The 14325-nt window shown below is 40.1% G+C and overlaps 1 protein-coding gene across 4 annotated transcripts in view; it reads right to left on the reverse strand.

Moving 5' to 3' along the window:
• Nucleotides 1–7526: 7526 nt before the first annotated feature.
• The window catches only part of kif21a (kinesin family member 21A), a 56254-nt gene continuing 49455 nt past the window's right edge, over nucleotides 7527–14325 (reverse strand). For all 4 annotated transcript variants that reach the window (XM_013910426.1, XM_005731535.2, XM_013910425.1 and 1 more), the window contains 5 exons: nucleotides 13969–14133; nucleotides 12571–12688; nucleotides 12159–12329; nucleotides 11525–11724; nucleotides 7527–10202 (listed from right to left, as the gene is read on the reverse strand). In XM_013910426.1, coding sequence (XP_013765880.1) covers nucleotides 10112–10202; nucleotides 11525–11724; nucleotides 12159–12329; nucleotides 12571–12688; nucleotides 13969–14133 — 745 coding nt within the window. In that variant the 3' untranslated portion in view covers nucleotides 7527–10111. The remainder of the gene's footprint in view (nucleotides 10203–11524; nucleotides 11725–12158; nucleotides 12330–12570; nucleotides 12689–13968; nucleotides 14134–14325) is intronic.

Below are 14325 nucleotides of genomic sequence, written 5' to 3' on the forward strand. Positions count from 1 at the left end.
GTGGAGTGAGCTGCTACCTTCAACAACAGTCAAATTAAAGAAAAGCTTAGTAGATTGTGATTGGGCAGTGTTAAAAGGTGGCACACTGAAAGCCAGATGACTAAAACCACCTGAGCACAACAAACTCAATTAACCAGCCCAGCATGAACCTTGGAGCTAAAAATGGGCATATATGTCAGCTCCAATTAGTCTGAAGAAGCAGACAGAAAGTTCATGCAGCCGTTTAAACACCTTTTAATTTCCCAAATAAAGAGCCGGGAGTTTGGATTGGGTCGGCATCTCTCTAACACGGATGTTACAGCTCCCCTAAGTAGGTCTTATACAGTAAAATACTTTTATTCCTTATACTAATATTCCAAGACTAGTGCAGTTAGGTGTACGTAAATGTGCTCTAGGCTAATAATGCAGGTCACTGATAATGAGGCCGAGACTCATAAGCCCTCATATTGTATATGGTCTCATTAGACATTTAGACATTTTTTTGCAAACAATAAAATATGTTGTACTGTAACAAAATCCAAAAGGGAAATAATTAACACTGCAATATTCCTTAAACTACTGTTGATGGTTGGTCTTTCATTTGTCTAAGTGTAAGAGTATCATGATAATTGTGTGTTCACAAAAACCCTGATATTTAAAAATTGTCAAGTGTCAGTATTCTGTCCATGATGCATTTATGATAATATCAAAAATAAGTGTGCACAGCTTTAGTTACTGCACATTCATTTAATTTGCCTGAAGTCAAAATATTGTGATGTCCCTTTATAACGCATTTACACCAAATAGGGAACACAGCCTCATTGCTTTTAGGCTACAATGAGTGCTCACACTTACACAGCTGGTCGTCAACAATGGTGATGTCAGAGTGGCTACCTCTGTCTTGTATACATATTTATTATGTCCCTTGTAGCCCCATTTGCATTCTGTTTTTTCTTCTGGGTTTTGTAATATTTAGTTTTGCGATTCCTTTGTTTCCCACAGTCAGACCACGGATCTCTGACCTGTGTTTTGTCTCCGTGCCTATCTTTGATCCCTGTGTCAAGTCGGCAAGTCCTAGTCACAGTCTTATGTTGTGTTTCCTGTTTTATTGCCTTAGTCCCTGGTCGAGTGTCCGTTGTGTCGAGTCTAAATTCCCTTGTCTCATTATTCATGATGTCGTCCCTTGAGTGTACTGCTCAGTTCCCCTGTCGTTGTTCTCAAGTGTTTGTCATGTTCAGTAAGTTTTGTACTTTGCCTATTGCTAGTTTGTTCATCAGCTCAATAAAGGGCTCGCTTTTTGCTTTTGTTTGTTTGTACAAAATATCCCATAAACCCCGAGCGATCATTTTAAACTTAATGACTTTTTTCTAGATAGAACAACCCCAGACATGGGTTGAATGACAATGGCAAATGATCCTAAGAGTTTCTTGGATTTTTAACATACTTTTCAAGGAAATCTGGTGAAAAAAAGGAACCGTAAAAGTCCTGAAATTTAGTTATGAGGACTAAACTTCTAAAATCAATACCTAAAAATGAAAAAAAAAAAACCCACAAGCTTTCAACATCAGATAAACTTAACAGAAGTTTTCACCTAATCATTTCCCGAGGTCCATGAGATGAACTGATAGGTCTAGGTGAGACAGAATAAACTAAAGTCGCTGTAATTGCACAATGGGAATCATCCATTACCTCTCCTAGATCAGATATAACAGGCTGTATTCTGCCTTTAATGTTTTCAGTATCAGCTAAACCTCAATCTCTCTGCATGTTAGTTTTCAATGTGGCTTCCAAATCCTCTCTAATTATCTGGCCTGAGTTTGTTGCTCTACAGCCTGCTCATCTCCATCTGCAGTCAGCACCTGACATTTGTAGAACATATGCATGACCAAAAGATGATCTTACAGCCATTGTCCATGACATAAAAAAATAACTGAGTGAGAAATGGCCTTTTTTTAATGGTGAGCTAGTCATACTTAGACTGTTGTCCTGTGGTTACATCACAGACGGCCTTATCCAGACTCTATCCAGGTAAAGCATCGAGAGTGTTGGAAGCACCTTGCCTCAAACAATTAATGCACCTGCTGATTCTGTTTCCAGCCAGGAATAGAACAACATTCAAAAATCCTAATCAAGTGCGAAGTCTCAGCTTCGCACATTTAATGACTGTTTTTGCAGATTGCACTTGCTGACAGGTACACTGAGTTCTGGATGAGGTCTTGCAATGATCAGTGTATACCTTTTGTTTGTAATATTTCTAAACATTTAAGCACAGCTGCTTTGGCTCTGTACAAAGTGGCAACCTAGAGAAAGAGCCAACATTGTTAACGGATGGACGAGCCCCTCTTGAAACCAGCTCTTTGCCATATTGTGGTTTTGAAATCAAATGTTATGAGTCAGCGTTGAGTCTGACTATGAAACTGAGGACACTACAAAGTAATGGTAGTTGTAGTGACCTGTCAGTCAAACGAAGCCACGCCCTAACACACCCCCTGCCCTGTCATCCACTTTCCTCTAAACTGGAGCAACATAAAAACAAACATCATGCTGCATTAAATAAGACGTGTGATAAAGACCATCAATTCATTGCAAAAGCGTTAATTGAGGTCGTAAATCAAGTGAGCAGTAGAGTAGAGAGCAGTTCATTTTCTCCGGGATTTTTACACAGTCACACATCCATTTGTAAACAGTGATCTCCCCTATTCATCATTTATGCTATTTTCTATTTTAAAATCAGGAAATTTCCCTTTCCAACCCTTGGGACTATGTCCGTATACCTCATAGAGTCCGACTGGTCGTGACAGATTGCCACCACTTCCTGAGCCTAGTTCTACTGAATGTTTCTTCCTGTTAGGAGAGTTTTCCCTTCCCACTGTCACAAAGTCCTTGCTTATAGGGCGTTATCTGATTGTTGAGGTTTTCTCTTTACTTTTGTACAGTCTTTACCTTACAATATAAAATGATTTGGCGGCATATGAATAAAACTGAATTGAATACAGTTCCTACTTCTGCTGATTGTGATCTGGAGAATCTGCATACTTGGTCAACACCTCGTGCTCCGTCAAGTTCGAACAGCTGTTCTTATGCAGTTTTCACAGTGTGGTGGAAAGCACTATGGGGGCGACCGTGGCTCAGGGGGTTGGGAAGCTCATCTTGTAACCGGAAGGTTACCAGTTCGATCCCCAGCTCTTTCTGTCTCGGTCGTTGTGTCCTTGGGCAAGACACTTCACCTACTGGTGTTGGCCAGAGGGGCCGATGGTGCGATATGGCAGCCTTGCTTCTGTCAGTCTGCCCCAGGGCAGCTGTGGCTACAACTGTAGCTGCCTCCACCAGTGTGTGAATGTGAGAGTGAATGAATAGTGGAATTGTAAAGTGCTTTGAGGGTCTCATAAAAGCGCTATATAAATGCAATCCATTATTATCATTATTATCACGAGGTAGCTGCCACTGCAGTATGTTGTTGCCATTGTGGTGCACCCAGGTGTAGTTTGTGTTAAATAACACGCAGACAAGGGTCAGAGTTTTCTTGAATGTTGTACACTTCATGGGGGCTTTTAATGTTGTGGCCAATAGGCTGACAGTGCTTAGTTGTGAGCATGTGACAAAGCAGAATTTAGCTTTTGAAGAACTGCAGTGGTGCTAACTTAGCTGAAGACTCAAGTCTTGTTTTAGGCAGTTTCCAGGAGCCATGATGTAGGGTCATGCAGAATGAAGGGTCTAATTCATCATCAGCCTTTGTTCAGTTCGAGTGCAATATCAGCTTTATACAGTCGCCAAGGGTGTGATCCATGAAGTTTGTATTAAAAAAAGAGGATGGTGATTTAGAGAGTGTTATTTCAAACTCCTCGCCGTACCTGCATGACAAATGAGCTTTATTATCGGGGAACTTTTTTTATTATCCCTTGAACCTCCTCTGAATTAATTTTAGATCTTATTCTCCATTTCTTTTAATATTAAGTCTTTGGAAATTAAAATTGGTCATAAAATCTGAACTGAATTTGAAGTCTAAATGCTTCAGAGAAGCTTTCGGGAATGCAAAAAGTTGTGTTCTGAGATTCCTTGTTAACCTTAATCAAAATACTTCTATTACACAATTTTGCTTTTAATCCTTAAAGCTGCAAGTGTTTTTTTGTGATAATTTTTTTTTTGCTTGAAGTTGTCAGTGGATCTGGTTCTACAGAATTGCAATATACTCGTGCCTTGTGCCACAAATAGAGCTGAAATTACCAGAGTGTGAAGAAGCCTTGGCTGCTCCCTAATTACTGTCTCCTCATTCTCCCTTTCTCTTAATTCCCAAACTCTCAAACAGCCTAAAAATCAAACACTTATGCATAAAATGAAGTTATGAGTAGGGATAACTTTAGAATTCATGGTTAATGGTTCAACTAAAAGGTTCTCCTTTCCCCATTTTTTTTTGCAAGGGAAAAAAATAATTCATTATTATTTAGATAAATCACCATCCTTGAACATTTGATGTGATGTAACAGATACAAATCAGCCAATAGCATTGGTAAATGTCATCTTATGTGCTGATAGACTGATGGCTGTCCACACGGCAGATATCAAAATTACTCATCCCACTCTTTGGAATGCCACATGGCTCTGTTTGGATGCTTAGAAAACTCTTTCATTCTCAAACAGGATTAAGTCTTTGACACCTAACCCCAGCAACAGCCACACACACACAGCTCTGACATTCACATCAGGTGTTTGCTGATTGGTGCTGCCTGTCAGACAGTGCTGCAGATGTGTTGTGATTTGATATGTTAGGCGCTGGTTCAGATTGATGTCAGTCAAGTCACCTTTATTTAAACAGTCCAAATGTAGGGTTTTCCAGTTATGTTATACAGTGTCCTACAGCCTTATCTATGTAGTATCAGAGTGTATTTGTACTTCTATAGTGGTGGAAGCAGAAGCTATTATTTATTCATCATGTTACAGTTACAGGAGTAAAATGCTGTTGGAGGTGAGTAATTCTTGTCCTTTTTATTCAGTGTTATTTCCCCGGGCATCTCAGTGCTTCCCACCGTCGGGCCCCTCCACAGTCATGTGCAAACATTTGAGTGTTCATTAGACAATAGCAAAGCCTATAATTAAACATCTTCTAAACAAATTTGTTGTCATTTGCTTTAGATGATACGATTCCTACCAACCACCTATCTTACAAAAGGATACAACCAGTGTAACCGATGTAATCACACAGCTCACCATTGTAGCTGAAAGAAGCAGTCAGTGGTTGTAGTGGAAGGAGAACGCGCGGGCTTCCAAGTAACCTGTGCACCACGCGACACACTCTGATCATTCTGCGGTGAGCTTACCTCAGCTCACAGAATCATTCCGTGATCGGCAGAGAGCGTCTTGTGACAAATGGATGAAACAACCTATAAACCCAGAATACACAATTAATGATGTGTCACACTAATGGGATCATTGCGGTCAGCAGCTAGAAGTCTTCTCCAGCTCACTCAAGTACTGTGCTATACTGACGGGGATTGTCCGCGCATTTTCCCCCATACTTTTCTCTTCCCAGCATTTTGGTACAAGTTAATATTTCTTTCATCTGACCAGAGACTTTTTTCTGTTTCCCCCAAAACTGCCCAGGCTCTTTCAGTTTTTTGTTTTTTTTTAATTTAACATCAACACTTATTAAAATAATCAATTTCAATTTTGAGTCATTAGTTAAAAAATAAGACTTGCGTAATAAATCCACTGTTATCACTTTCTAAAATTAGACTCATCTGTACAAACTGTCTTTTTATTTTATTTTATTTATCATCAACAATGAGCATAAACTAATTAGCAGTACTTGCTTGTTACTAAAGGCTCAGGATTTTCCTCTGAATCTTTATTCAACAACACAAGCGTAAACACACCAAACAGCTGTTTGCTGTAAAACATTTGCAGGTAGAAACTGAAATCTGCCCGAGGAAGGAGCAGCTTACTTGCTACACAAAGATAATCAAATTAATAATGCTCCAAGTGATAATCAAGTAATTACCGTTGTAGTAGTAATAATAAAAATGCATATGCAGGAGAAAATTGTTAATTATTAGTACACAGTCCTTTATTAGTACATAGTGCACTGAAAATGTAGGACTCAGCTCAGAGGAAACAGTTACTAATAAATGTATTGTAAAGAAGTCGCCTATAAAAACGCCGTCAGTTTTACAGAGGCCGGTTTTAAACAAAATTTTCCATCCATTTGCTTCGATTTATGGTCGTCTGATCTGCTGTCTGACGTCCGTCTCACGTTTTTGTCATGATCTCAGGAGTGAAACTGGATTAAATGAAAACTCTAAAATATGAAGGATTTACAATGCTGAAATACAGTAAAACAAGATGAAGGTGTACTGAAACTAAAGAGGACAATTACATCTACAGGGTGTAAAGGATCAGTTTTAATTGAAACCACACAGAGATTTCCAGAGACCTGGTTTGAACTGGCATCTTCAAGTAGGACAATGTGGAATATTAGACAACTGCCTTGGAGTTTTGTAAACTGCATCTGTGGAGGCAGAGGATCATTGTAGTCCTTACATTGACTGTCACTGTTCAGTTTTGCATGTGTTACCCACTACTGCCATCTTGTGCCCAGTTTTCACCAGTTTAACTTCTGAAAGCAGTCAGATGGCCATCCGCTCTGTAGAGTGTAGCTTTACAGTGTGCAGAAAGGAAAAAAAACAAAACATCTATAGAAAGTTTGGAAAGATCATCTTAGGAGGAACCTTAAATCTGTCTAACTTGAAGATTTGGGGAAAGATTAACATTTCTAAGAGCTCCAAAATAGCAATAAATGCACAAAAAAAGAAAATGATAGTATTGCACATAATATTGTTAAAGTTGGCTTGAAAGTCCACAACACGGGGTTAGTTTATGTTAAAACCACTTAACCACTAAGTAAAAGTGTAAATAATAAGAGTGTTATGTGAAGGAAAAGGAGAGGAGGAGGTCCAGTCTGAGGGAGTTGAGGAAGAAATGACTATAAATAGTAAATAAAGGGACCCTTAAGGTGAAGTGCTGCCAAATCAATAAAATGAAGAACTCTGTTTCCTCCTGGAGGAGTCTCCAGGTAAGGAGGGTTGTTGGGCTACCGTGGGCACACCAGTGTACACCTCTGCAGAGATCTCAGATAGTCTTCCACCTCAGATCAATTCCTTCTGGTTTGTCATTTATTACTCAGAGGATGAAGCAAACGTAGCAACAATGGCATCCTAACCTTGATTCTTCTCCCCAGTTTATCACTGGCTATGAACTATTGCCCTCTTGTAGCCAAATGTCATATCATAGCCTGGTTCCCACAGGCCAGCTGATAGCTTGAACACAGCAATGAAGCAGGTTAGCATTCCACTTTTTAAGAAGATGAAAAATTAAGGATGTCCAGGAGAAAAATAAAAAATAAAATATTGAGTTATCAAACTTATTTGTAAAAACCAAAGACACATTTAGAGGTAGTTTGTTTGCTTGAATAAATCAGCCTACAGATATATTAATAGTAAAAAATAATATATAGTATGTAAGAATACAGAACCAAGAAAATCACACACAGATGGTTGTTTTTGACAGATGGCATTTATTCTGACCAGGCATCTGACATTAGAATCGCTACAGAGTCCGCCATTGGGGAATGGCTCCTAAAACAGGAGGGGGTGCGAAAATGGGTACAGGGGAGAAGAAGGGCATAACAAACAAAACAAAGAAAAGAAACTAACCAAAGGCCACTAAACGTGACCTGCCACCTGTATGAAGGATAAGCTCAGTCCAAAGCATTACTGATGCACTCGTCAGTCTTTGTGCCATTCACGGTCCTCTGGGCTCTAGTGTGAGACTACGTTCAGATCGGTGGTCCCACAAAACTAACATTCAGTCAGATTAGTTTTTTGTTTTGAACAGACATTGTTTACATACATTTCATATGTAGTTGAATAATTCCTACAGCTGCTGTTTCACCAAACATTCAAGAATGACAGCACAATCATGACAGGCAGGTCAGTTAAACTGCAGAGACCACGAGTGCCTCCAGGAAGGCCCCACGAAGATCAGAACAGAAACAGATGTTGAGTCAATAGTCAGGAAAATAACACTGGTTGCGTCAGAAGGCCTCTCCTCTCAACAACAAAGAGATAGCGTTACACTTATATACACACATACACAACTACGGTACTGAGTGGACCTCACCTGGAGCCCACGACAAGAAGCCCTCTTATAGGGTTGGGAAGGTGAACGTGTCTTAGCAGCATGGGAATTAGAGCACAACTTAGCAGTGTAGGTTTAGTGAGTGTTACCAGCATGTGTGAAGAGTGAAGATATATTTGTGCACACAATGAAACATGGACAACAAGTGCAGACTTTCATCGGTGCTCAACCTGCTCACATTTAAGGATTAAGTGAATCTCAGAGACTAATTGTGTTGATTTTTGTTTGGTTTTTTTACATGTGCTCAGCGGTTAAAGGTATATGAGATCCTATGATAAAGTTCCACCAATTAAAAAACAAAAACGGCACCAGGCAAATTCTTCATCAATTAATTTTCTCACATTTATGCCTTTGGAAAATTTAGATTCCCCAATTTCATTCATCGTGCATGTCTTTAAGCTGTGGGAGGGTGCAGAAACCCAGAAACAATCCACACAGGAACAGGGACACAGAGGCCTCAGTCAGCTTCCAGATTCCTGTGAGGGGCCTGTGTTAACCACTGTACCACTTACCAGATAAATTCAAGATTTTTACTGTATTTGCTCAATTGTCCCTCATAGGTCTTCAAATGGCTGTCATTATTATAAAACCTTTCCTGACCACTTGCACACCTGTGATGCACTGCCTCCACTATGTCAAAATCTTAGCATTATAAGCTTGAAACCTTGTGAGTATGGGAGTTGTTGAGTTGTTGAGCAAAGATTCTTTAAGTTTGGTTCGTTTCTACTCAGTCTTGTTCCTCAGACCCTTCAGGATGTACAGCCTGACCCCCAGAAGATGAATTCTTGGCGCGCACAGCCCAGTGAATGCAGAATAAAACTACCCTACAGACGTCCAGTAGATGCACCTATTGTATAAATTTCAAAATCCTTGTCAACTAGATTTCAACTCATCTGAGATTTTTAGTAGCTACACGTATGGTATCAATTTGAAATCCTATGTCATCTTGTTCTGAAGTTATAATGGCTGTCCATGGTGCCCCTCTGACAGGGTGACAACAGTACCCCATCCGCCTTTTATGACTGAAGGGTAATGATGATCATGCTTCTTGACTTGACACTGAAGACTCCTTCACTAAACTGCCGTTCAAGCTCTGGGTTGTACCTGAAAACCCAGGAACTCTGGATTCCTCCCACAATCAAAAGACATGCAGTGTATAAAGCAAGTGAGCTTATTTCCCTAAATGTCAAACTTTAGCTACTCTAAAGTGTGTTCTGTTTACAAGTCCAGCTGAGGACAGCAATAACAACACGTTACACATTTTTGGTCACTGATCTAAAGCTGCTGCAGAAACTGAAGGGAGCACAGAAGCTAGAGCAGGATGTTAAGGGGTAGAATGATTTCTTTCTCACACACAGCCACTTTTCTTGCTCTTGGAAACAGGACTGATGGAATAACACTTCTGTTTCAAGTGCAGAGAAACAATCTCAACAAAGTAGAGAAGTGGGTTGTGAAGACCAGCTACCAACCCATTAGCTCTGCTGCACGTATGTATTTCTGTACTCTGACAACAAAACACCACTTCCTTTTTTGGCAGGGTTGCCTGTGTTGTATCGTTGCACTGTGCTGCATGTAAGCCGAGCTGCACTGATAGTGTCTACTGTGTGTTCACCACATCCTATAGTATCTTGTGAATATAAGTTCTTATAACGATGACAATAATGACAAACCGTCTAAAGAGCAAGAAGAGAGAAATAGAAGTCATTAACAATACAGTTAACTAAATCCTGATTAGCAAAATCCTCTAAGCATACAGAGTCAAAGAAAAGAACTAATGCGTTAGCTTCCACTGTGATGAGATTACCGTTTCCTGTTGGCTCAGTCATGAACGTCACATGATATGGAAGGTGCGTCGTTTAAGCTTGATAGTTAAGGGGTCAAAGTGCAGGGCAGGAGTGCCTTTACGTCCTTCTAGAGTCAAACCAGGCAAGTGGTACCATGTTCAGTTACTTGCAACCTCGTCTACACTGTCAACCACTTCCAAGGTGCCATCCAGTCCACCACGTGCACGCCAGATCTTCACAGTCCGATCACTGCAAGACACAAAGACACAAAAGTTATAGTATATTCCATATCCTCTTAATGTCTTTACATTTTCACTGATTTGAAGACTTTTTACTTGGAATTTACGTATAAAATTACCAATATGTATATGTAATTTGCTGATCACATACATAAATACGTGTAGAGGGGTGCCAAATTAAAGGGGAAAGCCAATATAAGGTATTTCAGTGAAATCCTGATCCATTATGAGCCACTAGAAAGGCTCACTGAAACTACTGGTTGGATGGAAATCTGTCATCTGGGAAAAGAACACTCCGATCAGAAAGAAATGTTTCATCAGAGGACAAAAGATCACCCAGAAGAGAAAATGTGTGTGAATTTGCAGCAACCCTTTCCTAAGGCCAGCTCTCTCACAGCATGGAACATGAGCTGGAGGTGTTTTTAACATTTGTGTGTTACCTAGGGCGATCGTGGCTCAAGAGTTGGGAGTTCGCCTTGTAATCGGAAAGTTCGAGCCCCGGCTCGGACAGTCTCGGTCGTTGTGTCGTTGGGCAAGACACTTCACCTACCGCCTAATTGTGTTGGCCAGAGGGGCCAATGGCGCGATATGGCAGCCTCGCTTCTGTCAGTGTGCCCCAGGGCAGCTGTGGCTACAACTGTAACTTGCCTCCACCAGTGTGTGAATGTGTGTGTGAATGGGTGGATGACTGGATGTGTAAAGCGCTTTGGGGTCCCTAGGAGGGACTAGTAAAAGCGCTATACAAATACAGGCCATTTACCATTTACCTAAAGATTGCACTACAGTTGTGTCATACTATGATTTAACAGAACAAAGACCAATGAAGCATTTCTCTCCAGTTTGACTTCTGTTCTTGGTTGTCTTAGCAGACCAGACTAAACCTAATATAAACTAATACAGCCAAGAAGAAAAAAATTAACAGCCAATTAACTGATAGTTTAAGGGGGGGAAAAAGAGCAAAATAAGGGTTATCATCAACATAAAACCTCATCTCCCTCCCTCGAAACAATAATGGTACATGACATTTGTATTCATTTTTCCTTGTACAACTCTGAATCCATCTCACTCCCTAAACTGTCACTCAGTCATCAAAACTCTGGGAAACCCTGCTTTATAAGGACAAGTGGATCTAAACTCTGCTGGCAGAATGTCGCTCGCAGCGTAACAGACCCAATGGAACCCACTCACCACAGGGTCAATGCTCATGTTTTTACTTTAATTTGTTACCCATGTGTATATGAGCCTCAGGTGAAGTTGTTTTCCCTCATATCCAGAGAGACACAAACAAACAGAGAGCCTAAGCATGTGTGTCAGTGTGTGTGGAAAACTCACTCGGAGGCGGTGAACAGGTGGCTGCTGTTGGCAGAGATGCTGTTGATGGGGCTCTCGTGACCCTTGAGCTCCCCCAGTGTCCCTAGAGTGTCTGTGTGCCACAGCTTGAGCACCCCGCCTCTGCATCCACTCAGCAAGGCTGGTGATCCGGGGACGACACCAAGTGCACAAACCCAGTCACGGTGAGCATTTGGGACTTGCTGAGCACAGAGATGCATAGCAGTATGGTTAATAGTGAGAATGTCATGAACGGTTGATGTTTTTGTAACTTACTGAAAGATTATGATCATAATGATGCAACCGCTACAGTAACTTGAGGGTATCATATGGAAAGACATCTTTTTCTTAATGTCCAGTCATGTGAAAACTGTACTTTTACTTTACTATCGGCCATTATGTGACAAAGAATGTGACAGAAAGGGCAGTTTTCTGCACATTGATTTACAGCAGGTTTTCCAGGAGAAAATCTCTGGAAAGACAATAATGGTGATAAAAAAAGAGGAAATAAAAATATTTTAGGCTACTTTTGACAGTTATAAAATCAAAATGAAAAAAAAAATCTATATTGCATCAAATGGAACAAACATCTGAATGTCTCCTATCCATATTTCTTTTTGCATTGATCATCCAGTACCTGCAGTAGGTCTTTACGGTCTAGGTCCCACTTTTTGATGCCATTGTCTCGGGAGCCGCTGAAGAAAATGTCCCCTTGGATTACCAGAGACTCGATACCGTCGTAATGTGGTGGTTCAAAGTTGTGTGTAGGGCTGATGCTTCCCAGAGAGCCTTCAGTCACGTCAAACAGCTGCAACAGCAAAAACAATACATGTTAAAAGGGATGATATGCATCTGAACATAAGGATTATTATAACAAAAGATAAATAAAATCAGTTAAACATGGGTTATGTAGCATGTCTAACCTAAGCTGTCCTTATATTGCATTACTGGATGACTCAGCTGCACAAAGAATCTCACTTTATCATCTGCCTCAAGAAACAAGTGAACAACAGATGTGAATAGCAGCAGTTTGAAAGCCTGAAACACACCTTAATGTAATGGTCCTTGGAGCCAGTGATAACCAGGTCTTGGCTGTTTCCAGACTGATCCACAGTCAAGCACATAACTGGACCAAGGTGACCAGTAAGCTTTCCAGTAGAGGCAAACCTAATGCAGGAAAGGAAATGTTAATGAGTCTTTTGTTAAACTGTCAAGCCAATACCACAGGGGAAATGCCAAAATAAAACTTAAATACACATATCAAATCAAAGAACAAAGAAAAGATATTACTAAAGTAATGATATACTTAATATATCACTCATGAAAATATGTAAAAATGAGGTTTGCTGAGTTCTGTCTCAGAGAAAATGGGACCGTTCTTATACAGAATATTGATTCACAGTTAGTTTAATCATCCAAAGTACCACTTACTGACTGTTACGTTCCTAAGACGAACAAAGAGGCAATTCATCACAGCTAATATCAGGCAGCTGTCAAAAAGGCGTGACAGCTTTGAAATGGATGCTTGTCAATTAAGTTCCAAGGCAACACAATGAAATTGGAGTTTGTACTATCTAATGAAGTGTGTATGTCATGCATCTGAAAATGTCAGGGGAAATCATAAACACACGGTCAGTGTTATTGATGTGCATGTGTTTATCAATACCTCCATACAACACATTTTAGAAAAAAAAAAAAGAAAAGAAAAAGGTTTTGATCAAACTTTCATCTACGCCTATAAAAAGTAAATCCCAGACATAAATTTGGCGTCCTCCTTTTAAAACTCTAGACTTCTTTAAATGCTCCTGTTACACAAGGGTCTGACCATTTCTCAGCTGGGTCACATCTCCCTCTCAAAACCTTTTCTCCTCAACAATCTTCACTTTGCCTAAAAACCTTACATGCAAACAAACTGCTGTTAAATGTTACCTTTTTAAGGAAATACTTTAAAGACCATTTATCTGAAAATTGGTCTGTTGACCCACTTCCACCATGCCGTTTTGCATTTTGAAATCAAGACCAGATACATCCAAAAATGTTTGAATCTTGGTTAGTTAAAATATAAAAACAAATTAAGGCAGTGCCCATTTTTGATCGAAGGTTTTTTGTTATTTTTTAACAAAATAAAAAGCATATTGAGGAACTTTCTGCATCTACTGAAATGTTTTTTGTTATGAGTTATAATTATGAGAGTTGTGTGTTGTGTGACGTCAATCTGTCTGTAAATATAACAAGCAAAATAAGGTTAACAAAAACAACTGTGCTGGCAGAGGGAAATAAAAACGAAGTGTCACGATAATCTGTACCAAACTCCAAACAATCCACACAAAAAGTAAGATATTTCACTTAAGAAAAATCCCTCAGATTGTTAAATCAGACTGACTGCCACCCTGCTAACCCACTGTCTGGATATTACTTTTGCATTCATTTTGAGTATCTCTGCTTACCTTCTCAGGTCCCAGACCCTGACAGAGTTTCCAGCAGCAGCATACAGGACTGTGCCATTGGGGTTGAGCGCAATCTGGTTGATCTGATTCTCTCCTGCAGGGATGGTGACTGTCCGGCTGGTGTTGGACGCACAGACATCCCCAACATTAACTTGACCAGAAGACCTGAAGATATATGAATAAAATATGTACAAATATGCAACAATTAGGCATAATTAGCATTACAGGAGGTGTAACTTTAAAACCAGGAGTGTCCAGCTCCAGGCCTCAAGGGCCGGTGTCCTGCAGGTTTTAGACGTGTCCTTGATCCAACACCATCCATCCATCTTCATCCGCTTTATCCAGGGCCGGGTCGCG

The sequence above is a fragment of the Pundamilia nyererei genome, unplaced genomic scaffold (assembly GCF_000239375.1).
Source record: "Pundamilia nyererei isolate P.nyererei 1_Seehausen unplaced genomic scaffold, PunNye1.0 scaffold00043, whole genome shotgun sequence".
NCBI classification, from domain to species: domain Eukaryota; kingdom Metazoa; phylum Chordata; class Actinopteri; order Cichliformes; family Cichlidae; genus Pundamilia; species Pundamilia nyererei.